Source organism: Archocentrus centrarchus, chromosome 11 (genome assembly GCF_007364275.1).
Source record: "Archocentrus centrarchus isolate MPI-CPG fArcCen1 chromosome 11, fArcCen1, whole genome shotgun sequence".
NCBI classification, from domain to species: domain Eukaryota; kingdom Metazoa; phylum Chordata; class Actinopteri; order Cichliformes; family Cichlidae; genus Archocentrus; species Archocentrus centrarchus.
The window spans coordinates 19,886,284-19,913,142 of record NC_044356.1 but is presented as its reverse complement, the minus strand read 5'-3'; the positions used below and the strand labels follow the sequence as shown (position 1 = coordinate 19,913,142).

At 41.9% G+C, this 26,859-nt stretch overlaps 1 protein-coding gene across 1 annotated transcript in view; it reads right to left on the bottom strand.

Annotated features, from left to right (window-relative positions):
- The window catches only part of gabbr2 (gamma-aminobutyric acid (GABA) B receptor, 2), a 184,085-nt gene extending 157,795 nt beyond the window's left edge, over window positions 1–26,290 (bottom strand). The window contains exon 1 of the mRNA XM_030741877.1: window positions 25,359–26,290. Within this exon, the coding sequence (XP_030597737.1) occupies window positions 25,359–25,673 (315 nt within the window). The 5' untranslated portion in view covers window positions 25,674–26,290. The remainder of the gene's footprint in view (window positions 1–25,358) is intronic.
- Between the last annotated feature and the right edge of the window lie 569 nt (window positions 26,291–26,859).

Genomic DNA, 26,859 nt, shown 5'->3' with positions numbered 1-26,859 from the left:
GAGAGGAGGGGGAGCTGGCTGTGCTTGCTCTTCCTCTCCTCGGCACAAGTGTCAGCTGCGCTCCCCGTCTTTTTAGCCACTGGTGTGGAACGGGGCCCGGCTTGTTGGGGGTTTGAGCAGAGTGTGTGTTTGTGTAAGTGGGAAGGGTTTTGAGGGGTGTGCGTGCTTGATTCCGGCCGTGTGTGTGCGTGTGGTGTAACTACAACCTCAGCTGCCAGCAAAGGGCCCCTCCGGCTGGGTCCAGGTGCGTGTATTATCTTTTGAACTCACCCCTCTGTCTTCACTCCTACTTTTTATGCTATTTTTTCCCCACTACTTTCTTGTCTTTCTCTCTGTTTTCTTTCTCTCTTGTGATATATTGCTCTGGGATACTGACTGAGTTAATGAAAGTTGGGACCAAAGCTTGGTAGAAGCACACTCACCTCCCTCCTAACTGTCATGCTCAAGCACTGCAGGAGAGTTCGTTTGCCTTCCACACACATAAAGAACAAAACAAAACATGCACACAAAACAACACACCAAGGAAATTTATGATCGCAGGCACACACAGACAAAAACACACACTTTAGTAGCAATCCCGGCTCATTAGGGCTTTCCTATCTCTCAGCCCCACAGGTTAAAAACACTTCATATTAGCCATGCTTCAAACAGCCATGCTGATGGGGGGTTGCAGATTTTCATTATTCATGTTTTTATGCATACATTGTATGTTATTTAAACACACACACATATGAGTATAGATGAAAGAGGGAGTCAATTGAACATACAAGGAGCTACTGACATGCGTGTATAAGGTAATTATTTGGCAGGAGATACAAAGTAAAGTCCAATTAGACACCAGTGCTGATACTGGGTACAGTTCTGTAGTTTTGATTAGGAAAATCATGTAAAGACACACAGGCAAAAAAGCAGAGATGCTGTGTTTGCGCTGTAATGCACATAAGTACTGCAACCCAGGCATAAGACTGAGCTTAGAATCAGTGATATATATAAACCACTACTATACTTATGGCAGTTTTGAGCAAAATGAATGGGCTTGACCAGGCAAGACAAATAGGGCTGTCAAAAAGAGGAGGGGGCAGCTTAGCCAGAGATCCCCTAAGGGAGGAAAACCCCAGGACTCTCCTTTCATGTCAAGCCTGTCCCTCATATCCCCCTCCACCACCCCCACCCATGAAAAATAGAGTCCTTCATCACTCTGCGTATCTTTGAAAGCACGAAAGAGGTGCTTGAACTAAAACCGCCATGAGGTTTTTTGGGCTATGTGGGATAAGTGATGAAGTAGGAAGAATTATTGTTGTAATAAACAACCCTCGACTCAGTGCAGGCATCGAAACTGGAATCCATCACTGCTATTGGGTGACAATAACAACTGTTCCAAGGTTAAATCTGTTTTTTTGGCTTTCAGGGTGAAAACAGAAGCACAAAGTAAGTACAGTGAAATAATTTATATGAGACACTCATCTGATTTCACCAAAAAAAAAAAAAAAAACCTGTGTTGTCAGTGGTTTGAAAATATAACAACTGAGATACTGCACAGTTTGTCAACCATAACTACACAATGCAGCAAGTTTCATAGCCACGATAATAAGAGTGATAGTTTCAGCCTGTAGAATGAATCAGCTGTGTGAATGGGAGCTGTAAGGAAGCGTGTCGTCAACAACTTTATTAAAAGAGAGCAGGACACTGTGACCTCCCCTAACCATTAACCAAAAGCCCCATCTCAGATGATTATAAATTAATTTGCACAATCTCGCGAATTTTACCTGACAATCAAGACATTATGTATTTGTAGCAATTTTTTCTTTCTTCTTTCCACAGTTCTCTCTTCCCTTCACTTTGCTCCCTCATCCCTCTATGCCTTCTTGTCTCTCCACTGCCCCCCCCCCTCTCGCTCTTATTCTAAACCATCACCCCTAATCTCACCAAGGGCCAAATCAGCAGATTAGAAAGAGAGTGATTCTCTCTCAGACTTTGCAAAGCAGTTTAATGCTCTGTTCAGAGAAAGTTAGAAGCAGATTAAATCCAAGAAATCTCTTCCTCCGCTTCCATTTAAATCCTCGCACGGAAGTGCAGACATGCAACAAGAAACAACAAACGTTCCTTGGTGCCTGCTGGCTGAACAAAATGACCCATTCTAAAAGATATTGCACCTAGAGTGATTATTCAATGCTAAATGTTCAGCCATGCTCAGGGGGAGGAGTGTTATGTAAATTAAATTGCCTAAAATGATGTTGTCATTGTTGCCGTTGGGCAGCCACATCATTGACTGTGTAAACAATTGATTTGGCCACCATGTGTTCACCTACTGGTTTGTGGGTTGATTGTTTTGAAGCTTCATTTAGCATTTGGGGGGGGTTTTTTCAGCCTTTTTTCATATTTCCATCTTCTCAGCAAAGGGACAGCATGCTAAGTTATAAACTAACTCTGGCAGGCTTGGTAAATAAGGTGCATTTATAGACTGTGTGGGTGGATCGGACAGACACAGGTACCTCTTAGTTTGCACTAAATAATATACCAATAAAATTCTTGATTTCTCTTACCCACTTCAGTAAAAGGAAAAGAAAAGAGCATTGAATATAGTCACTGAAATACACTATATAAGGAAAAAAGTTTGCGCAATTTTTAACATGTTTGAAAGTCAGTATTTGATATGACCACCTTTATTCTTCAATAGCCTTTTTGAAACACATTCAAAGCTCTTCTTTGAATGTTGGGATCACTGTCATGCTGAAAAAATGTAAAAAGTCATCACAATCAGATGCTTTCCACATGGTAAAATCCAACGGTACTGTTGTACATTCATAATTTCATCAGTTTTGGCAAGACCTCCAACACCACTAACTGAAATGCCGCCCCAAGCTATGACAGAGCCTCCACTGTGTTTCACAGAAGGCTGTACACTCACTATTGTACCTCTCTCCTGACCTCCTCTGTACAGATTGATTACAATTTCAATCAGAAATTTTAATTATGGCAAACAGTAGATGCAGAGATGATGTAGAGATAGCAGATGCATCTCTCAGCTCCCGTGTCAGGTCTTGTTTAAGAGCATGACTTTCAGGTATTGTTCATCTGCTGTAGTTTCTTTTTTTGTCCTCTACTTTTTTAAGGACACACTACACACCATGGTGAGATATGCCAAGTTTTTGGTTAATAGCTCTGTGGGAATCACCTTGTTGGTGTAAAAATACTATTTCATGCCTGTGAAACTGTTTAATCTTTACATTTTTTCACATATTCAACTGAAGAAATTAGAACAAATCATGTTTTCGTGACAGGCTGCTAGTGACAAAGTGCCTAAAGATACGATTTAAAATTGATTCTTTGCTAACTTGCCCGTTATGTGTCGACACAACGCTAGGTCATCCCTTGAGTTAGGTGCCTATTTTTGCTTGAATGATTCATAGGTCAGTGGTAAGTGGCTTAACAAACAAACAAACAAAAATAGCCTCTGAAAACGGTCAGGTATAAGGATTGGTGTAGCAGCCAATGTTCAAAGAAAAACTTTAAAAGACCTTCAGAAAGCCTGGAGAACTGTTGCTCAAGTCTGGCATATTGGAAGCAAAATATAAAGAACTGAGGAATGACTCAATACTTTTGCACAGTGTTGTGTGCTCAAATAAATAATATTTTCCATGCAGACTGCATTTATTCCTCAATAAATAATCAGTCAAGACCTCTTAATGTCACCCTTCCTCTAGCTGTTACCAATGTGAACAAAAAGAGTATTACCTTAAAGGCATTGATTTTGTGGGTGTGTTAATCAATGGTGCAACAGGTTTGAAAACATAATGGAGTGAGAGAAAGGCAAACATTTACAAAATGACACCAGAGCGAGTGGTGGCAGCAAAAGGATCACGTCAACTCAAGGGTTAATCAATCCCTTACACAATAATCAGGAAACATGACAGGATGAGGGTTCTTGGCTTAAACACAGGCATCCTCAGGCTCATAATCATGATGCGTGGCAGAATATTTCCTCCGAGCTGCTGTACAACACACTCAGCAGACATTCATCACTACCAAAAAAGAGGGTAGAGGTGGCAGAGGCAAGGGGAGCCAAAGAGATGGATGGGGTGAAGAAATTAAAGAGGGAACAAGGGATGTTGTAATACAAGTGTGGGGGTGTGGACTGTTAGTTGCCTAGAGGATCAAACAGCAAGCAGGAAGGGTAATGGGGAAACGGTGGTCTTCAAAGAAATGTGGGTTGTGTAGTAAGTCTGCGTATTTATGGGTTAAAAAAAAAAAGGCAGGTGTTTCTATGGGAACCTTGTCTGTGCTTCTGTGTATTGCTGCTCACACTGAGCGTACTGACATGTACTTTACATTCAGGAAAGCGTGAGCGCGCACACACAGCCAGGCTTCCTCTGGAGATTAAAAAGCTCCATGTTTTCCTCTTTCTTAATTTTACTTTTCCTAATCCTGCTGTGTTTTTCCTGCTGCTCTCCCTTGCTCTGTATATATAATCCATTTTTAGATATTTCTCGAGTGAATCTAAAATGCAGAAGTAATTCATTTACATACAGAATATATTCCCCCTTTTCTGTGGCACACTGAGCCTACATGTGTCTGTGTTCCTTTGATCTTACTTGAGATGCCTCTTGATCTAAATGAGACTGGGCATCGTTTAAAAAGGCCCCACACCTGTCGGTCCTGCTATTAATAGTACATTTCAAAGCAGTGGCAAATAAGAAAAATAATACAGAAACTGCTGTTCATGTATATAAAAATCCCAAACTAGGAAAGTTTTGAAAATATTTTTCCTTTCACAAAATAACGGAATTAGTCTTTTGAGCCAATCAGCCAACCACACCAACCTAAAGTATATTCCTACCAAATTATGTGTGGCATAGACAATTTATAACAACAGGTAACTAACTCAGTAAATTAAGTGAGTTAACACAAATACAGGTATGTCAGCATTTTTATTTAAATGTGTAGCTGCTAAAATGACCTTCACACAACTAGGTGTGATACATGTAGAGACATTCATTTTTGCAACCAAATCCAACATATATTTAGCTTAGACAGCTACACGACATGGGCAAAAATACTGGGCCACCTACACATATTACACCTACACATTACACCTAGAAGAGCTGCACTGCCATGGAAACCTGTGTCATGAAGCTCCCAGCACACAGTCTTTGTGCTGATATTAATGCCAGAGGAGATTTGGAACTGCAGTTATAGAGTCAGCACAGCATTGGTGACTTTTATGAGCCAGCTCTGTAACTTTACCTGGTCTACCACTTTATGACTGAGGTGGTGTGGTTCCTAAACGTTTCCACTCTGCAATAATACCACTTACAGTTGATTGTGGAGTATCTAGGAGGGAAGAAATTTCACCATTTGACTTGTTGCAACAGTGGCATCCTATTACAGTACCACACTCAAATTCAATGAGCACTTTAAAGCACTTGATTTTACACACCTGTGATAATGGGGGTGAAAACACTTAAATTCAAAGATTAAGAGGTGTGGCCCAGTATTTTTGTCCATATAGTGTATGCTGTATGCTTTGTTAGGGATTATTTTTCAGCTACAGATTAATACATATATTCAGTGCAATAGTTTGGCTTATAAGGTGCCACTTATTCAGTTTCACAAATATTGGTATAGTGTCCAAGGAAAGACTGTCAATCTGAACACCAAAGGTTACTTGGTAATGCAGCCTCATCTATGTATATAACCAGAAAGCGCTGCAAGTGCATTTGCAAAATAAGCAATTAAATAAGTGAAATGTATTTTTTTAAACTAGTATTTGGGAGAAAAAAATTGAAAGAAGAAAAACATGTATTTCACTGTAAGGTGATAAATAGCTTACATACCATACATAACTTATGTGAGGAATGCATCCCTTTCCCTCTCTCTCTGGCACACACAAGCAGAGAGTGCTACTACTATAATTGTTAGTGGCAGCTCTAGCTCTCCACGTTTCATTTTTTTTTTCTCCTCTGATAAAGCCTGAGGAATAAGTGCCAGCTCCAAAGCCATCCTGCTCATCCAGCCCCCACGCCCACAGTCCCCAGTAGGTGGTGTTTTCCTCGCCCGCCTACCGCTCACCCGTTACAGTGCCAAGCTCGACATGTGACAGTAGCAGCACATGGCCTCCAAGTTCCCCCACCCTCCACCCCAATCCTCTGTAGGCCTGCCCCCCCCCTTCCCACCCAACTGTCTGAGAACACCCCTCAACAAGCTCTACGCACTTGTGTTTCTTTTCATTCCCCAGCCAGCAACCCCAAATGACTACCTTAAAGGCACACACAGTCCTACACACTGCACACATAGATGCATATCAGTGCAATTAACTCACAAAATGGCACACAGATGCTGACATGTGGGGGAACCTAAAGCCGTGTGCCTGAAAAGAATAGGCTAGGTGTGTTCACATCAAGCTGTTCTGAGATGCAAAAATGTGCCTCCGTCTGATTTTCACTGCATACGCCTTATTCCAGCTCTGCTCTCATGTCACTAGAAAGGGGTAAACATGCCAGGTTGTGTTCATACCAGTCACATCCAGCTGTCGCTCCTTTCTGGCTAAGCTACCATCCTCCTCTTCCCGAAATCCTCTTTTCTCTAAACCTTCTTCACATCACATCTTCTCTTCTCTCCTCACCTGTGCGTTTCGTGCTTATTACTCCACCGTATCCTCTTCCTCTTCTTCCTCACTTCAGTTTGTGTTTTCACCTTTACTCAGCCTCTAAACTATTTAGGCATAAGAGCATGTCAGATCTTTTTTCAACTACTGATATCTTAATATGCATGCATATGTATAATCAAAAAATTCTTCACAAATTCATAGGGGTAAAAGAAAATGTCCAGGGCCAGCTCCAGGGGATAAAGTCTGTGTGTAAATAAAACATTATTTCCTCTGTGAGTCGAGCAGGATCTGAGCACCGAAGACATTCGGTCTCAAGTGTCGAGCCAGCTGTGTTAATATTTCAATTACCCTCATGAATAAATGAATTAAATGGGGGCTAACATTATTCTTGGACTGCCTTTGTTGTGGTGGGAGAAAAGTGTGACATGCAACATGACTTCTCCCAAAACCTTCTCTTCTAATATGTTCAGACTGCAGAGCTGTAAATCCACAGTGATTTGGAAGCTCTGGGTGATAAAATCTTTTCCAGATTTGCAATTTTTGTCATTGTTTTTTGGTTTTTCTTGCTGTTTGTTTGTTTTTCCTTCCCCTGTATTCTTTTCTCTTTTGCATTTAATCATCAGAAAATGAAGCATCAAGTACACATAATTTTGAATCATTACCAGAAAAATGTAACATGTACTGCACACCTGATAATCATAGTGCCACTAGCTCATCAGCACAGTGCTACACAGTCTACAGTACATGCAACATAGTAGTTCTGCTTCCAATCATGTCTTTCACTGCCTCTCCCCGTTCTTCCACCTTCTTTTTCTTCAAGTATTAACTCTGTTCCTCTCAGCTTCGCCTCCATAAATTGTGGCTGGCAATGCTTTTTCCATCTGTCACAGCTTATTCCATGTACCATCAGAGATTAGAAGACCTTTCTTTTTCAGACATCGTTGGCATTTACCATTGCCCTCTATCAAAAAATAAATAAAAATGGTCGCGAACTCGCAGTGCCTTCGCCGTCATTGTCACACATTCTGCCTTGAGGAACAGCCGGGCTAACACTGATTCCCTCTTCAATGCACTATCGTTGACAGCTTGAGAGTGTGAAAAGACTATGCAGGTATACTCCATAATTTAATATAATGACATCACAAAACCCTTTAATCCTAATGCTTTTAAGACTTGTTTTTTAACCTTAAAGTACAACTATTAAAAGATAGTAATACTGTCATCATTGTGCCTCCTGTCTCAGTCCACATTTTGCAGTGTGTACTTGCTCACTTTGCAACAGGAAATTTAAATTGCGATACATAAAATCAGTTTGACTGCAAACTGAGCGAGTCTCTCCCACAAAACCTGACAGGATAGCAGGAATATCCACTGTCTAAATCTAAATAAAACTAAATCTCCGCATACTTGAAGAAACACTCAGACAAGAAGGCACGTGGAGCATAATAAGTGGTGGAAGGCCCATTTCTGAAAATGTGATTCCAGTTAGCTTAAGAAGCCAGCATGAAGGCCTTCTAGAAATCAATAGAAGCTCCCTTGTGTGTAAGAGCAAGTCAACAGAGCAGCACAGAGTCGGGGCACACAGATAATATTTATGTAGAGGGAGGATGCCAACAACCACCAGGGACCATGTATAATTCTGATTCATACATCATAAAAGCAGTGATGTAGTAAATATGAGGCATGTTTATTTATTCAATAAGAATACATGTAGCAACAGGTCAGCACCGGAAAATTGTTTAGTGTGCCACCTTTAAATATTCATGCACACAACCTCGGGATAGTGTGTCTTGTTCTTTGTAAAGTTCAGAGATTGTCTCTGAGCGCACAAAAACACACACTCATCCATTTGGGTCTTTGTTTGTGGACTAAATGTGAGGTTCTGTGATCATGGCTCCAATGGTATGTAAAGCAGACAATGTGCATTAGCTGTGTTCACGTGGACATCTACGAAGGTTGTCTGAGGTATGTACAATTAGCAGGTTTACCAACCTCATGAATAAATGCATGGCGTGTGCACAGCACTTTCAATGCCCCCTTTCGACATCGCATTTCCAAACCACCTTTTGCACATTTTGTCTGACAACGCTGAAAGGCGGAAGCTGCTTCTTTCCTACAGCCACGTAAAACTGTTTAAAACATACATGTTGCATGTTCCTGTTTTCCTTTTCTGCGCCTCCCTGCAGGAGAGCCTTCTGGTTTTAATGGTTATTTTAATTGCTGATGTTCCACTAGAATACTAATAAGGGTAGTAATTAGTGCAGCATGAACTGTAGCTCAGTGTGGACATGAGTTGGTTTTGCCTTTTAAAGTGTCTGCAAAATGGAACTGAAGCCCCTGGCAGGGAGAGGACCTTTAAAATTAGCATTTGGATTGTTTTGCTTACAAATTTTACACTGTAAAAATGATTGCGACTCCAAGAATGTTCGCAGTTGGTCAAACTTTACTCTTGTCAGATTAAGACAAAAAAAAAATAATAATAATAATAGCTAGCCTACTATCAGACTGACCAACAGACAACTTATTGTGGGTTGTGACAGCTCTCTCTATACGAATCTAAAACCTGTTTCAGAGGTTCTCCATCCATCCAGATGGCCCTTTGAATTATACGCTTTACTTGGGATAATGAAATCTCACTCACTATCCAACTGCGTTCTATTGAATTAACGTGATAGACATGCTTCCTTCTCACAGCTTGGGGTGTCATCAGCCTAACCAGCTATCCCTGTTCATTGGCCACATCAATCACAGACAACTAAGGCAATAAATGGTTCTGAAAGCCAAATAACCATCACAGCACGAAAAGCAGGAATGATACATGGCAGGGGGGGAGGGAGGAAGCGCGCTGTAAAACGGCAGTTTCCTCCTAGAATAAACTTTTACTTTTATGTCACTTCACCAGCTAAATTTATTGTATACCTTGGGGATTTAATTGCTTTATAGACCTGAAGTGGCTGAGTGATTATCGCTAGTGATGTTCATTCGAGATGATCATTTTTCTTACAATTTCAAACATAATGAAAGGATTTAATAAAAGATGGCTGACAAGGCCAGTTTTTTAGCAGCAGTGGTGAAAACCCCAGGAGTTCATCTCTAAGGCATTCCACTGCGGCCATGAAATGCTATTGAATAAGAAAATGTCCTGTCAGAAATCAAATGAAAATAGGACAAATTTAAAAGACTACTTAAAATGCGATTTAGCTGATGGTATATATTGAATGAAAGAAAAGGTGTAGGTGAATGCATACTGCCAACAAGCTGCCCATTTTTAAGTCGTAGCAAAAGGGTGGCAGCAGTTGTTCTTGGATGTTTCCCAATAGGAAGAATAAAACAGGCGCTCTGCCATCACCCTGTTTTTAGCCATGAAATCAATACACACCAACAGAAGAGCTGCTTTCTGGCAAAGACTGCTCTGCATTTGGACGGAGGCAGAAAATCAGCGTGGAAGTGAGAGCATCTAATCAGAAAAATAGTGTTATCACTAGATAAGACTGTCTGAGATGAGGCTTATTAGATTATTCTACATATATCCTCTCAGTCTTTATTAAACATGTCAATTACAATCCACTATTTCCTGATTTTACTTAGAAAATCAGATACTTTGAAATATAAAATTCAGAAATTATGTTTAAATAGTAACAGTAGTTTAAATAGTAATTGATACACACACACACACACACACACACACACACACACACACACACACACACATATATATATATACTTTCAACTATCAGGTGAAGGAGGAGGTACATATAATTTAGGTCAGAAATTGGATTTCATGATTGCACTCATCCTCTTCAAGTGCACTTCTTGAAGTGCAGACTGAATCCTCCAGAGCATACTGTGGGGTCTTTTTGAGTCTTGAGACTGTAATTTATTTGTGAGACATCAAAAAAGTGATAGTTTGCATCCTGCATATCTAAAGAAATTTGTGGAAGAGCTCAAGCAAACGGCCCACTGGTGATGACTCCAGACAGACTGCTGATCAACATGAGACCCACATATAAATAAAGAAATGCAGCATCATCAGAATCTCTAAGATGGCACACATAGTAGTGTTTCTATCCCTTGATTATTGGTCAAATATTTGTCTGCATCTATTCTGTTTAATTACCATGTAGTTTTGGTCCAAAGTACATCTAAGCATTTGGTATTGAATACTAAATAGCCGACATCTGTGGCTTTCAGCTTCACCACTATAAATTACTTTTCATTCTTCTGCATTAGATTGCTGCTTAACACCTAATCACACAATTTCTGTTGTGATTGATGTCAGCACACAAAACCTGAACAAACACTTTATTTGAAGATGTTCCCGCAATCTTAAGTTTGAAATACAACATTTCCCAACAACTCCAGTCTGTGGTTTATCTTAGGCTCCGTATAAAGCCTGAGAGATCAACAGTTTTGGGCTTATATTTGTTGCACATGTATGTTCATTTGTGAAAAGTAAACAATGGACTGGCAAAAGCACACACTGCTGACCGCTTCTCTCCATAAAAAAGGCAATAAGAGGCTCCTGGCTTACAGCAGCAGTTCATTAGTCAAACAGGCAACTGCAGGTCAGTCCAATCAGGGCCCAATCCCATCCATCAGCTCAGCCTTACACAAGCTCAGTAACACTAACTACTCTTTACAGCCTCAGTCTCTGCTATATTGCCTGTAACATGATTTGTTTAGTAATGTATTAACTTTTTTTTCATTGCAACATGTAGAGCAGCCAAGAGCAACTTTTACAGTGCAGCTGCAGTGTGCGGTGGTGTGGTAATGGTATGTTGTATGTGTGTGTGTGTGTGTGTGTGTGTGTGTGTGTGTGTATGGGGGGGGGGGGGGGGGGGGGGGGGGGGGGGGGGGGCAAATGGAAATGCTTAAAGCAAAACGCTTTAATAAAACACAATTCCACTGACAAAAACATAAGAAACAACAATGTAATCTGTTTTGCTATTCATTTATCAAGCTATCCATCCATGAAGACCAACACGTGTACACACACACACACACACACACACACACACACACACACACACACACACGCACATACACATAGAAACATATACATGCACAAAGATTAGGACTGAGTCACAGCAGATATAGCCTGGTTGGAAATAATCTCTTATCATCATTGCACAGTCTTTTGTGATCGCATGCGCCATGATTGCCTGCTTTGGATGGACATGACAGATGTGTATACCACTACTGTGCATGGGCACTTAGGCAGAGTGGCAGGGAGCGTCTGTGTGTGTGTGTGTGTGTGTGTGTGTGTGTGTGTGTGTGTGTGTGTGTGTGTGTGTGTGTGTGTGTGTGTGTGTGTGTGTGTGTGTGTGGGTTACATCTGTGATTCTACTGTCTGTTGTTATCGCTCTTGGTTCACAATGGGCTCACCAACTGCTTTTCGCTAACACGGACCAGCAATCATGGATGGGGAAATAGTATCCACCATGTGTGGACAGCAAATGGACAAAGGTCTGATGTGTATCAGAGACTGCCGAGCAGAGAAGTGCAGTGTGGCACATGGACGCATACTGGAGTCCACTACCAGAAACAAATCCTGATGGTTACTCTTTCAGTAGTGCATGTTAGTACAGTAATAAGTCAGTAATAAATCAAAATGTTATTACTTAAAGCAAGAAGAACAAGGAAAACTACAGTGTTTGATGGCCACAAAATCTAGAGCAGTTTTTTCCTCACAAATGATGCATCATATGTTGCTCAAGAACTCTCTAATGTACAGTACTGTGCAAAAGTCTTGAGCCAGCCCTCATTTCTTTATATTTTGGTGGGAAAATGGGAAACAGTGATTTATTGAAACGTGTAAAGATACAAGGAAATACTATATATAAGGCAAAAACAGAGTTTGTCACTTCTTAAGTATTCTCCAGGCTTCCTGAAGGACATTCAAAGCTCTTTGTTGAATGCTGGCTGCCTTTTGTTCCGTTCTCTGTCAAGATGATCCCACATTGGTTCAGTAATGTTCAGGTCCAGGCTCTGGGGAGGACAGTCCATGACTGATAGTGTTCCATTGTGTGTTTCTCTATCCAACTATACTTTTACTGCATTTGCAGTGTGTTTGGGATCACTGTCAAAAGCTGTTGCCAATCAAATGTTTTCCAGATGGTATTTGATGGTGGACCAAAATTTGTTGGTACTTTTCTGCACTTGTTTTTCCATCAGTTTTGACAAGATCCCCAACACCACTGGCTGAAATGCAATCCCCAACCACAACAGAGCCTCCACCGTGTTTTACACATGGCTGTAGACATTCACTGTTGCACCTCTAACCTGACCTCCTCCATACATATTGATGACTACTTTAGTGAAAAGCAGCCAGTGTCCAAACAAAAACTTTGAAAAACCTTCAGAAAGCCTGGACAACTACAGCTCGAGACCACTTTAAAAAATTACCAAAAAGTCTGGCTACTCGGAAGCAAAATATAAAGAAAAATATATGGGGGTTGGCGCAAGATTTTTGCACAGTACTGTAGTTCAGTTCTTAAGTTCAGTTAAATAATCACTGGTGAAGGCTTCCAACAGGAGCTCTATGGAGGTCCTTATCAGCCTCACACTAATTGTATGATGGCTCCTTTTAGTTGAGCTCTTTCTAGACAGAAACAGAGGGACAGTACAGGAGGTGTGTTCTGCCCAAAGTTAACAATCTGAATGTAAAACTGCCATGAAAGTATTAGAGTTGGTTTCTCTTTTGATGAGAAATGTCTCATGTTTTCCTGTATATTACTACAATTTGTTCTCTAAAAGTCAACATTGCACTGTATATAGCAGTATAGAGTTCAGTTTTCACATTATTGTTTAATAGTTTAATGGCATCTTTAACTGCTTTTTAACAGTAGGAAAGCCTCCATTACAGGCCCCACTGCTGTGTGCTACTAGAACATTTGTCCTTGCAAGAAAGGCAATGTGAACCATTGGAGAACAACAAATACTCACTAATATGTTTCAAGATGGTATCGCATGGATAAATAATCATATTGTGTGGAAACAGACGGCATTAAAACACATTTGAGAAAAGCATCTTGACCAAACTGGACTGGACCTTAGGGGTGTACTATGAAGGGAGATTAATGGCTTAACAAGGTTTGTTGAGGGTAAAGCCAGAGAATTCAGTGTCACAGGCGGCTCTCCCTTCTCTATGGCAAGTTATGCTCATAACCTGGAGCTGGTTGTGTTGAGACTTTTGGTTTTCACGGGTCTGGAAGCGCCACATTTTCTTTAATTCTTTTGATAATATGCTCTGAGAATGACAGAGATTCTCTGCTGAGAGAATAGGTTATATCTGGTATAACAACCTGTTGAGCTATGCATTAGTAATTCCACCAAAGAAGGGTGTGGTAAATCAATAAGGTCAATTACACTTTCATTTGGCGAAAAAAACAAAAAACAACTAAAATGATTTTAATATTGACTCCATGACGGGACAGTGTCAGACCTAAATGCACTTCTTGTGAGATAATGTTTAAATGGATCCAGTTTAAAGTTTCAGAGCTCTAATGTGCAGCTCTAATGTTAGAAATAAACACCAGCACTGAGAGTGTGCTGGTAAAATCAATATATTAACTTGTTTAAAAAGATCATAATCTTCTGCAGGGTTGCTCTCTTGCTTTATTTGCAGCATGTTTTACTGTTAGTTTGTTTTTTGTTTTTTTAAGATCCTTTATAACTGTCCATGGCCTTCTTCTCTTTAATGGGCTATCAGTTCAATTTGTATGGAAGATGATTCAAATGGCACATCAAATGCCCCCTTTTATGTGAGAGCCTGAAACAGAAAACCCGATACCCATTATCTCTTATCAGAGTTTTAGGTTTTGTCGAGCTAGCTAACTGAAAGCAAAGCATGGCCAAGTTGAACTTGCTTCCTAGTACTGCCCTCTTAACTAGTAAAGTGCTATGTGTTATCAGCAGATAATAAAATACTCAACAAAATTAAAGGAACACTTTGAAATCACATCAGATCTCAATTGCAAAAAACTCAGGCTGGATATCTGTACTGATAGGGACCAGGCAATGTGTTTGGAATGAAAGGATGTCACATCATTTGATGGAAATGAAAATTAACCTACAGAGGGCTGAATTCAAAGACATCAAAGTGGGAAAAAAAGATGCAGCAGGCTACAGTAGTCCATTTTACTGAAATTTCATTGCAGCAACCAGTGGCGGTCCTAGCCTGTTTGGCGCCCTGGGCGAGCATCCCCGCCAGCGCCCCCCCCCCCCCCCCCCCCACACACACACACACAATAGCGATCGCCGCACTACTACACTTGGGGGGGTAATGAGCGACTGCTGTGTGGTGTATGTAGCTTTCTGCCATGGTCTGACAGACAGGCTTTAACAGAAGGTCCCCCCACCATCACAGGCACACTCAGAATTTCTTTTAAATTTTTATTTGAAAAAACATGGAAGAAACTGAAATATTACACAGCTTCTGCTTACCTTTATCTTTGCTTGTTTCTCCTCTTCTTCTTTTCTCTTTTTCCTAAACTGTGCACCTGATGGCTTTGACCTTTTCCTTTCCATCTGCCACAATTCGCCACCACCACCGCCCATCCCCAGGGTTGTCAGATCTGACTGACAGTTGCCAGCCCAACACAACAAAACCTCCACTGAAACTCATGTTAATAGCACCAGGTGTGATATATATTTAAATATACAAGCTTTGGGTAACTTGTTAAAATTTTGGCTGCTTTTCACCATATTTGGTAGGTTTTTAGGAAGTTTTTATTGTAAAATTATATATCTATATAATTTTATAATTATATAGAAATATCTATATAATATTCCACCCCAATGTGTTCACAAGCTGCCCAATCTGGCAACACTGCGCCATCCACCAACATTTGTCCAAACTGTCTAGATTCGTATTTGTGTTATTTTTTTTATCAGGATTCGGGTTCACACAAATACTGTGATTTAATGACCATATTTACAGTATTATAAATGAAATTGGCTTTGTGTTCTATCAGTTGTGTGCATCTAATTTTATTAGACGCACAGATTCATTCTGTGGAACATGGGCGGAAAAAAAAAAAAAAAAGAGTCAGTTTTGCATATCTCGCAAAAGTTTTGCGAGATCCTGAGTTACTTTTGCGAGATCTCGCAAAACTTTTCAATATTAGGACATACACTTCGCGTTAATCTTGATATGACAGTGTCCGTGAGGATGAAAGGTTTGGCGAGAGACTGCCAGCAAAAGTCGCCTTTATTTATAATTCAGCGGTTACTGTTGGCTGTAACCAGGCCCAAACTGTACAGGCATGAATGAATGAACCCGGCTGACAGTCTCACTCTCACGCCATCACTGCTTCACTCGACTCGCACCCCAGGCTGAGAGGAGAAGGGGGCGGGGCAGCGCTGTGTGTGTGACGATCGAGTGAAGCAGTGACAGCGAGACAGAGAGAGAATCCCCCGCCTGCCCTTTTTCTTCAGTTACAACCTGTCTGACCATGGCAGAAAGCTACATGCAATACACAGCAAGCAGAGGGCGCCCATTATCCCCCAAGTGGAGCAGTGCGGTAGGCGTTGCTGCGGCGATCGCAATGCGTTGGGGGGAGGGGGGCGGTCATGCCGCCCTAGATGAAATGCCGCCCTGGGCGGCTGCCCATGTCGCCCATATCAGAAACCGCCACTGGCAGCAACTGAAAATGGTACTCGGTAGTTTGTATGGTTCACACGTGCTTGTATGCATGCCTGACAGCATTAAGGCATGCTCCTAATGAGATGAGAGATCGTGACCTGGGGGATCTCCTCCCAGATCTGGAGCAGGGCATCACTGAGCTCCTGGACAGTCTGAGGTGCAACCTGGTGTCATTGGATGGACCGAAACATAATGTCCCAGAGGTGTTCTATTGGTCAGGCGAGTGTGGGGGCCAATAAGTGTTATCAATTCCTTTATCCTCCAGGAACTGCCTGTATGTTCTCACTACATGAGGCTGGGTATTGTCATGCACCAGGAGGAACCCAGGACCCACTGCACCAGCTTAGCGCCTGACAATGGGTCCGGGGATTTCACCCCAGTACCTAATGGCAGTCAGGGTACCATTGTCTAGCTTGTAGAGGTCTATGGATATACCATCAATGACTCACCACCAACTGGTCATGTTAAACAATGTTGCAGGCAGCATAATAGCATGCATTGATGTTGGACTACCTGTGCAACCTCTGTAGGGTCCAGGCACTGCCTCATGCTACCAGAGGTGACACTGACCCTTGCCAAATGCAAAACTAGTGAAAAACAGTAAGAAAAGATGACAAACGTCAGTGGACTCCAACTGTAAAACCCACTCCTGTTTTGGGGGTTGTCTCATTGTTGCCCCTCTAGTGCATTTGTTGTTAATTTCATTAACACCAAAGTAGCTGAAACTGATTAACAACCCCCTCTGCTACTTAACTGATCAGCTCAATATATATTGCTACAATAATATGGTTTCATATTATCTTTGTTGGGGCAAACAGCAGTAGTTCAAGAACAGTCAAGGACATGTCTTTATATGCATTTGCAGCTACTGTGTGTGTGTGTGTGTGTGTGTGTGTGTGTGTGTGTGTGTGTGTGTGTGTGTGTGTGTGTGTGTGTGTGTGTGTGTACTCAGTACGATAGAGCAGAACACAGTTCAGGCTGTCCCTCTCTGCAGCCTAAGGAAAGTCTGCTAGTGAAAGTCTGCATGTCATGGTGCGAAAGATGGCGACGAATCAAGAAAGGCCATTAGTCTTCTGTGGCACCTGCTTGAGTCTCAATACGTCCCAGCTGTGACCATGACAACCAAGCTGCTCTCTGGGAACAAATGTGAAGTGCCACTGGCCCCTGGGAGCAGAATGCACGCATACCACAAACATGCTCAATATGTGCTGCCAGAATCTTTCAAATGCAGAATCAAACACATAATGTATGACGGGACTGAATATGAAATGTATGAAATCACTTTCTCTTTACAGGCATACTTAAACGCAGGCCATACAATCATGTACCCACATACATGCATCAAGTAGAAGATGATGGTTGCCTCTTGGCTTTTTTGGCCAAGAATTACATGAGCTTTAATGTAATTACAGGAGCAGCAAGGACAGACTCTCTCTGCTTATTGCTCTTTGCTGAGTCCCCTTGAGAGCGCCGGACAGGAACATGCACAGAGTATTTGTCCAATCTCTAATGACAACAGCACACCCATTCCACGGTAATCCTTTCATTTCTGTCCACTCACGGGAGAGAGACAGGGAGGTGAATGCAGTGTTTGTGAGTATGTGTGCGTACGTGAGGGGGTGGAGGATTGATGAGGAGTGAGAGGAGCAGACAGTGATGGAGTGAGGGATGTAAAATTTGCAGGATTGAGGCATAATAATAACTGACAAGGAGGATATTGGGCACAATACAAGTCATTATTTAAAAAGGTCATGTGGAGCAGTAGGACCTTCGTCATGGTCTGCTTTTATAGAGGTTAAAGATCAAACAATCATAAGAAAAGAAATTATTTTTTATCTGAAACCCAGCTCACTGTCTCTCTCACCCTTACACACATACGAGTCCGTTTGGTGATGGAAATTCTCCAGACGTGCCACAGCAAGGCACCTCCCTTGGGGTTGGTAACCATAAGCACGCAAACACATATTCTCCTGGTCTTGTTTGTAGAAAACAGGTTCAATAAATAGATGAGAACACCTTAAATATCATTTTGAATTGCTACACCTAAAGCAAAAAAAGACTGTAAAACCCACATTTGGGAGTTAAGAGTTACTTTTTAAACAGTTCGCAGTGAAACGAGCTACAGTAGCAAATAAACATTCACTGTGCTAATTGTCTGCACGAATGGCTTGGCTGGTGATCAATGGAAACTTTATAGATGTACCAGCAGAAGCAGCCAGACAGACTGATGTAGTGTTGTGCCGAACATGCCAGAAGCCATCTTTCCAGTATTTTCAGCAGTACTGAATAAAGATGAGAGATTTTCGTCCATATCCCAGCTCTTTACACTACTATTTTTTTCTCCTGTTTATCTGCCTCACTCTGTATCTCCCTCATCTCTTCCTAAAGTAACCATTTTCTGCCTCTCCCACCTCCCCATTGATCCTCCCACCCAGCTTCTACCTCCTGGATGGTATGCCAATGGGTGTCTGTCATACAGCAGTACAGTACAGCCAGAAAGAAAGTGTTTGTTTAATGTTAATGGCAGCCAGATGCCTGGTTTGCCACCTTTTGGAGTCATTGTGCATCTCAATGACAGCAGAGTCATTGAAGAAAGAAAGAAAAAGATGAGGAGGGGGCATGCCAACAGATGTCTCATCACAGCATCTGCTGTGAAAGCACAATAGGAAGGCATAAAGAAAGGAAGATTAAAATTTGACAATGACAAATTAATTTGAAAACTAATTGATTATCACAAGCTGAATTCATTAACACTTTTACTACACGACTGCTCTGACTGGCTGTAATTAAGATGCAGTGAAGTCAGAGCGACGTATGCAGACTTAGATGCAGGATTCATTGTTTCAGGTGAGACACAATGCTAGAGTATATTTAGATATAGTGGCATATCATTATTAGGGTTTATTCTACCTTTGTGTAAAGAAGGTTGCACAGTTCCTTACGCCAGCATATACTCTCATGTGCTCATTTATGTAACACCAAAATGATTGTACACAGTACAGTACAGTCCACTGACCACACCATTAACGAGCCTCGACTAACAATAGAACACTTGACTAGATATGTTTTAATTCAGTGTGCTAATAAAGACCTTAATTAGCAAGAATATATTTTTTAAAATGTGAAAAAATGACACTGACACCCTCAACAACAGCAGTTTTGCTGTGTTCTATTTCAGCAGAAGGCTCCCTTGTAATTGCCTGATTTTAACAATATCAGTGCGGGGTGATTCAGTCCATCTCCATTCGGTCAATCACATTCACCAACCACAGAGATATTCACATAAGTACCTCTGCCCACACATCCAGTGCACAGACTATTTCCCATCGTTTCCCAACCTCCAGCAGCACTCAAGTGCAAACTCACATTTTGACTGCTTTGCAAGCAACCAACGGGACTTGCTTAGAGTGCTTTTACACTGGAATTATGCCGCTGCCTCTCACGTGATTAGCTCTTGACTGGGTCAGCACGTCAGACCCCACAGTGCGAAAGCACAGACAATATATATAAGGCCATGGAAGCGCTCTTACGCAATCAAATTAGCAACACACAAGCACAGACAATAAGAATCCGTCAAACATGCTTTAAGCTGCAACAGGCAAATGCAAGCTGTAGGCTCTAATTTGTTTTTGCTACACTTGAACTCACTCATTGAATTTTAGTGGTCAAAACACCAACAATGTCAGATACAACATTGTGTAATTAACACATTAGTAAAAAGGTGCCATGTCAGCATGAAGTAATGTACCAGATAAAAGGAAAAGTCAAACATTGCTTATTTCTCTTCATAAGCTTTGGAACAACCTCTGGGATAAGCAGGAAAGCATGGTCAAAAGGTCAGGCCCACTGTGGTTAAAACGCATTGGTGCATAAGAGATGGGCACAGGAAACAACTAGTTCTGAATTTGACAAGAGCGTGCATGCTCAAAACCCTTTTTTTAATTAAAAAGAAACACATATCTTCTCTGTTTTAACCGTTTTGTTGCCTTTCATGGAAACTTTGCTACAAATATTCACAATAAATTTTTAATGTATTTAAAATGTATGGTACAAAAAAAAGTATTTTTAATGAGACTGGGTTTTAACTATTCCCAAAGGTATTATAAGGGCTTCTCCTGGCTCACAATAGGTGCTTAGGAGGTAATAACATGGTAATACGCATGAATCCAGGGTAAAGTAAAGGCAGTGAGCCTATTACATTTTTTTGCATTTTTCTGATTATTTCTGACTATTTGAAAGTGAAAACAACAACGTGGAGGGGATTTTCATCTGGAGGAAGAGCCCTGATCGATGCTGCATAAGTCAGTCTGATGAAATCATGGGTCCATTTTCTTTCTTTCTTTCTTTTTACTGGAGATGAACAACACTTCATGTCTAACTGCTCAAGTGACCACAAAATCCTGACCTCAGGCAGTGCTGCAAGGGTGCCAACTGACAACAGCCCTGACCATATGTGGGCGTGTATGTGCTGTATGCCTTTTTGTGTGTTTCATTTATGTGAAATATTCTGTGTGGACTTGTGTGTCACAGTATCTGTTGTAAAGCCAGCTTCGGGGCACATAAAGAGCCTTTTATCAAGAAAGTTCACATTTGCTCTTTGTCTCGCTCAAGCCCTCCAGGCCACTGGCAGCCGGACTCAGACAAAGGTCAGCAATTAATGCTCAGATTTGGCGTATTTATTAAATTGTGACCCATGCTTCTTTCATTTTGTTAAATCACAGTGTGAAAACATTAAGATAAAGAGATAAAGAAAACACTCTGATCAATTTGTGAGAGGATATATGTAACAGAAGATCTTTGGAGCCTGTTACAGATCTATTATGCATACCTCATTGCATGCAGTAATTGCTTTCTTTCTCTTTTTTTCCAAATGGCCATTAAGATACGTAGCCCCACAGAAACAAAGCAAACAGCATTACATTAGGATCCAATATGAATTAAGAGGCTGGCCATTTCCTCTTCCTGCATAGAAGATGATATAATCCTATTTTGGGATCTCCATCTAACAGCCCTACGCATCTCTTTCTCTCTCGCCTCACTTTCTGATCCTCCCCTGAGATCCTGTTCGTTCTATGAGAAGGGCCGCTGCACATTGATCCCCACTATCTGTGTCGGGTCAGTGAATACAACTGTACTCAGCATTTTCTATGTGCCCAGACAGTGCCAGAACTGCCACATGCTGCTTTTCCCTACTCACTTTGAATACTCACCCTCTCCTAGGAATGGTGACAGGCACTCTTTGTTGACCCTCCTGGGTCACCACTTTGGCACTAAATACTGTGGGTGTCAGTCATTTCAATAATATGTGGCATCGGACCCCTTCGAAAATACAAGATGTTCAAAGGTGGTGCTTCACTTGCATGTTTCAGATTATTGTTCAAAGAAGATTAAAGGTAAGTTCAGTGTGTGAACCAGTAAGCTCAGTAAATGGTACTCTGGGAGGCTCTCAATGAATAAATACAAAAATGTCCAACATTATAAACAAAGGGCTGTTGCTAAAACAAATTTTCCTCAACCCCAACAAGAGTATCGGCTTTGAACCATCTCACTTTGACTTAAGACCTATGCTTAGCAGAACAGTAACCTCCATTATGGAAATGGCTTTTCACTGAAAACTTAACTTCTTGTGACAAAATGACAGAATGCCTTACACACCCTAAGGAGGGGTGGATGGGGGGGGTTGAAGCCTCCTGTGGACCACACTACTGTACTGCGGTTTTGGGTTTGCCATCATGCGCACAAATGTGACATGTCACATCTAGCCCTCTGAGAAGAAAAGGGGAAGCGGCTTATATTGCATCTGTGTGCAATGTCTCTGAACATAGGTCATTTCTAGCAGTTACAAGAGGCCAATAGTATTACATGAGCACAAAGTCATACTATAAATAGCTGCATACTGTATCTGGTGCACTGGACATATGCAAGATGTGCATCTCAAACTGCAACTAACAATTTATCTTTGTTTTTGTATTGATTTGCATGTAAAAAAAAAAAAAGAGTGAGTTCACTCTTCTCTGCAAGAATACAGGTATCATAACACAAAGTCCAAAGTGCAATTCTAAATGTGTATGAATGAATAAATTCAAATTCATAAAGCTTCAGTCATAGTTTTCATGGTATCAACTTTTTGCCTTGTTGATTTTATAGGTTTTGTCTCATACGATTTGTAAGCTGAATAAAAGCTGTCACTGCATTCAGAAACATTCCACCACTGTTCTGCTAAAATGGGATCTTTTTCTGAGTGGCCCCTCTCAGGAGCCTGTCACTCATCCTATAAGCCGGTGAACTAGCGTAGCTTAGCCTAGAACCCTTTCATTGCCCAAAGTCTCCCTTCCATCCTCTTCCAGTGCCTCCTGTCCTCTCCAAAGCTTTGATCCTCTAAGCCTGCAGAGTTACAGTATCAGTCCATGGTTACACTAAAATCCACACTCACACATCGAGCTGCAGTAAAGGACCAACTCCTGCTCCACCGTTAAGCCTTCTAGTTGATATAATCCATCCTGCTTCTTTTCGACCTCAAATGTTTTGTTTTGTTTTGTTTTGTTTTGTTTTGTTTTGTTTTGTTTTGTTTTGTTTTGTTTTGTTTTGTTTTGTTTTGTTTTGTTTTGTTTTGTTTTGTTTTGTTTTGTTTTGTTTTGTTTTGTTTTAAAACAAAGGTGTATTTTCATGTGAAATTGTTTCAGTCTGCTGCATTGTCTACACTGCTGAAACATCTCAGGAGTTGGCTCTCAGTCTGATCAGACTAATTTGAAAGCAGCTCGAATATGACCCTCATCTCCAGGCATTCTACGGCAGAATACCTGCTCTACTTCCATTAGCTGCCTCTTCAATCTGCCAAACACTAACTCACTAGCCTCAGCTCTCAGGCTTTTTATTGCAGGATGGCTCCTGAGTGCCTCCCCATCATCGGCACCACCACCACCACCCAGTTCCACACCGCGGGACGATGGACCGGGCCTGCTCAGTCAACCCATGGCTCCACTGACAGGGGATAAAGGGATAAAGAGTCTGTGCTCAGGGACTGATTACTTACATCTGCCGGGCTAAATCCCAGTGCCCACACATACACAGACACATGTGTACAAACACAATGCAGGCACACACTTGGCCTGCTGCAAGCTGCAACAAACGCACTCATGCATGTATTGTTTTTTGACATAAGCATGTGCTATGTGGAAAGCTGGGTTCATGCCTTTATTTGTGAGTGTTTGTTCAGGTTTTTTGTTCACGTCTAAGTTAAAGATGACATTGCAATTGATGTATAATGAAAACATGTATATTGGTAATAGCACAGCCATCACTAACTTCACATTATTGGTCCTGTAAACATGTCAGTGGCTCTAAAAGCAATACAGTCAGTGCTACAGTGTTATCCCCTCCCAGGCAAAGGTCTTCTCTACCTGTACATCCTTATTATTGTTCAGGCACTTTGAATTACAAACAATAGTAGTATCTCATATCTTGCAATGTTACTGGAATCATATTTTCCCCCAAAGTCTGGGTTTCTTTATTTTCTGCAAACATACAATAAGAATATTCAGTAGTAGTGATATGCTTCAATTTGCACTTGGTCTCTTGTTGGCTTTAACCATGGCGGCTTGAACCAGATGATTTCACTTGTAAATATACTATACTAAGTTACTGGCAGGGCATTCTCTCGCTGTCCTTTTATCTTTATTTTTCCTAGTCATTACAACCAAGGATGCCATGCTATTACTGCACAAATGTTCTTAATATTGTTGCACTATAGCAACAATTTAGCAACAATGCAGAATCACAAAGTGATTAAATAACAGTGTTCTCATGACCTGCCATTGACTGCCAGTATTAGAAAGCTGGCATCACTATCAGACATTCCCAGCAAGCATGTGTCAGGCTGGCCCACTGACCTCTCGCTTCCAGCTCATATTTCTCTCCAGGGGAATAGAAGGAGAAAAATCATAACTCTCATAAAAGCACATTAATCCCAAGGTCTGAGCACATGCTGCCTCTGAGGGCTTACCCCTGTCAACAGAGATGCGTGTGCTCTTTCACATGGACACACCTGTGCACATACAGTATTGAAAACCTACTGATATCTAAGACAGGGGGACAGTTATATTGAGATGGTATAATAAAATAGATCTGGCTCAACCTAAGACTATGAAACAAATGCTCTTGAGCCACTTATTTTTGCCCTGTTGAAATTCATAGATATTTGACAAACTATCAATACAGCTGCTTGATGGCAAATTGAACTCCTTAGATGCACAGGGTGCACTCAAAAGCATAGAAATTACTTAAGCCTAAAGGGCCACTATACTGTTGAGTCAAATAACTTAAGTGTAAATAGATTATGGAGAACAAGCTATTGTCCACACTTGCATAGACTTAGCAACTTCAAGAGGACTTCAGCTGGAGTTGTTATTGCTATCAAATAAATAGATCTTAATTTGAACGCTGTGATATTCAGCTCTTTTCAAGGGTGTCAGGATTCAGGAGAAATCGTACAACCAATTACCGCCATCTTCAGGCACGAGGAGAACCAGCCCTTTAATCGTTAGAGAGATGTACTGATTCATAACTGAAAGCCCGCTTATAAAGTGGCCACTGCAAAAAAGCCCGAATGCTGTGATTTATTAAAATCAGTTTGGTTGATCATGGCGAATAGCAGAGATTGCAGTACCAATTAAAGCACTGAAAAGTGTGCCTCTAGAGTTCCCAGATAATGCAGTGTCTTATGATGGCACCTTGCATTTTAAATGCACTATCAACGACCAGCGACAGCAGCTAAAATGAGGAAGATGAGGCAGACACGTACATCATGCTCATGTAGAGGGAAAGACCTACAGTACAGTTGACTTCTGCGTACTGAAAAACACGTTCACAAGGCAACGAGGCTCCGCAGATGCCAAGCATAACAGAACCCAGCGTTCCCCTCTTGGAGGGACACTGTGGAGCTCTGCGGGGCAATGCGCGCGCCACACACACGCGCACAAGCCGACTGTTCGCGCGCGCGCCCACACACACACACACACACACAGACACATGCCATATACAACTGTTTTAAACACGCCCGTGCCAGCCGGCGGGAGCTTAGTGAATAGATTTAGTCTGTATGTTTACCTCGGTGTCGTATATTTTGGTGATGAGTGAGAACGAGTACTTCCCGGACTCCCTTATGTGTTGGATGGCCAGCTGAACCGCTGGCTCGATTCCTTGGCTGATGCTGCTCATCAGGGCCGACTCGTTCATGGGCATAAGAACCATTATGGGCAAGTTTTCCCCGTCCCTGGTGAACCAGCTGTTGTCCTGTCCGTGTTTGGTGCGGTCGTTGCACACCTTGGCTAGAGCAGGGTGAAATAGCAAAACAGAGAGGAGCAGGCATCCCGTCGGGAGGAACATCTCCCAGCCGCTGCAGTCCCTCCGGGCTGGAGCCATGCTACTGTGCAGGGTGACCAAATGAAATCCCAACGTACCCTCACTGCTTGGGCATCGCAAATTCGGGCTCGTCCGGGATGCTCACACGCCCGCCCGTCAAGGAAATATTAATTCAAAACAGAACAGAGGGGAAAGCCGCAGCAGCCCCTGCAGTGGGCAAACTCGTCCAATGGATTACAACTGCAAACTGAGAAAATATTTCTACTCTATAACAGTGCCTCTGTAAGAATATTCCAAGGGCGCAGAGATTCGCGTTGCAGAGGAAGAGCTACTGCCTCTCGGTGTCCGTCATCCAAACGATCTCCTGTCAAAACAACCTTCTTATTCTACACCTTTTTCCACCTTTAACGTGAATCATTTGTCTAAAGGGCAAGAATGTAGTGAAAGGTGTCTCCCCCGAAAAAATACCTCGCAAATTCAGATACAAATCAATCACTCGTGCTGACAGTTCTTGCAGATACAAAATCACCTCCGAAGTAAATTCCCAGCCAAGAGATGCCAACTGTGGGCATCCCCACCAAACACGGCGCTCAGTGGACAAATTTTAATATAAGCGAGGGAGACGGAACACAGTCTAAAAACAAACAGGGCTGATGCTGAAAGCTTGACCGCAGAGGTCCGGGGAGGAGATATCGAGAGCGTCTGCGTTGACAGCCTGTGGGACTGTGAATCTCATCTCCGATGGTGCGTCAGAGAAGCGCTGAAGCCTTTGCTGCTGCCGTTGCTGCTGCTCACCGTGCGCGCAAGAGGGAGCACTGAATGTGGATGAGGAGAGGAAACGAGAAAGGGAAGGGGAGGAGGGTGAGATGGACACAGCAGCATGGTGGGAAGGCTGCATAGCTTTTATGCAAGGCAGACTCGTCAGAGGCTTGACAGCCCAGGGTGACTTACTGGGCTATTATATGTAAGAGACAGACGACATTCCAGACGCGCATGGAGCAGGCTAGTTAAAATCTATGAGCTGTATACATGTGGAGGTATATAGCTATGAACACATATAAACACATATACAGAATCTGTGATGGATGGATGGATGGATGGATGGATGGATGGATGGATGGATGGATGGATGGATGGATGGATGGATATGTTAAACATAAACACTGGGACCTGGACTCTTTGTGTTGGATTTAGTGGAATAACTCAAACAGTCCGATCACGGAAACACTCCTAAGCGCTTGTGTGT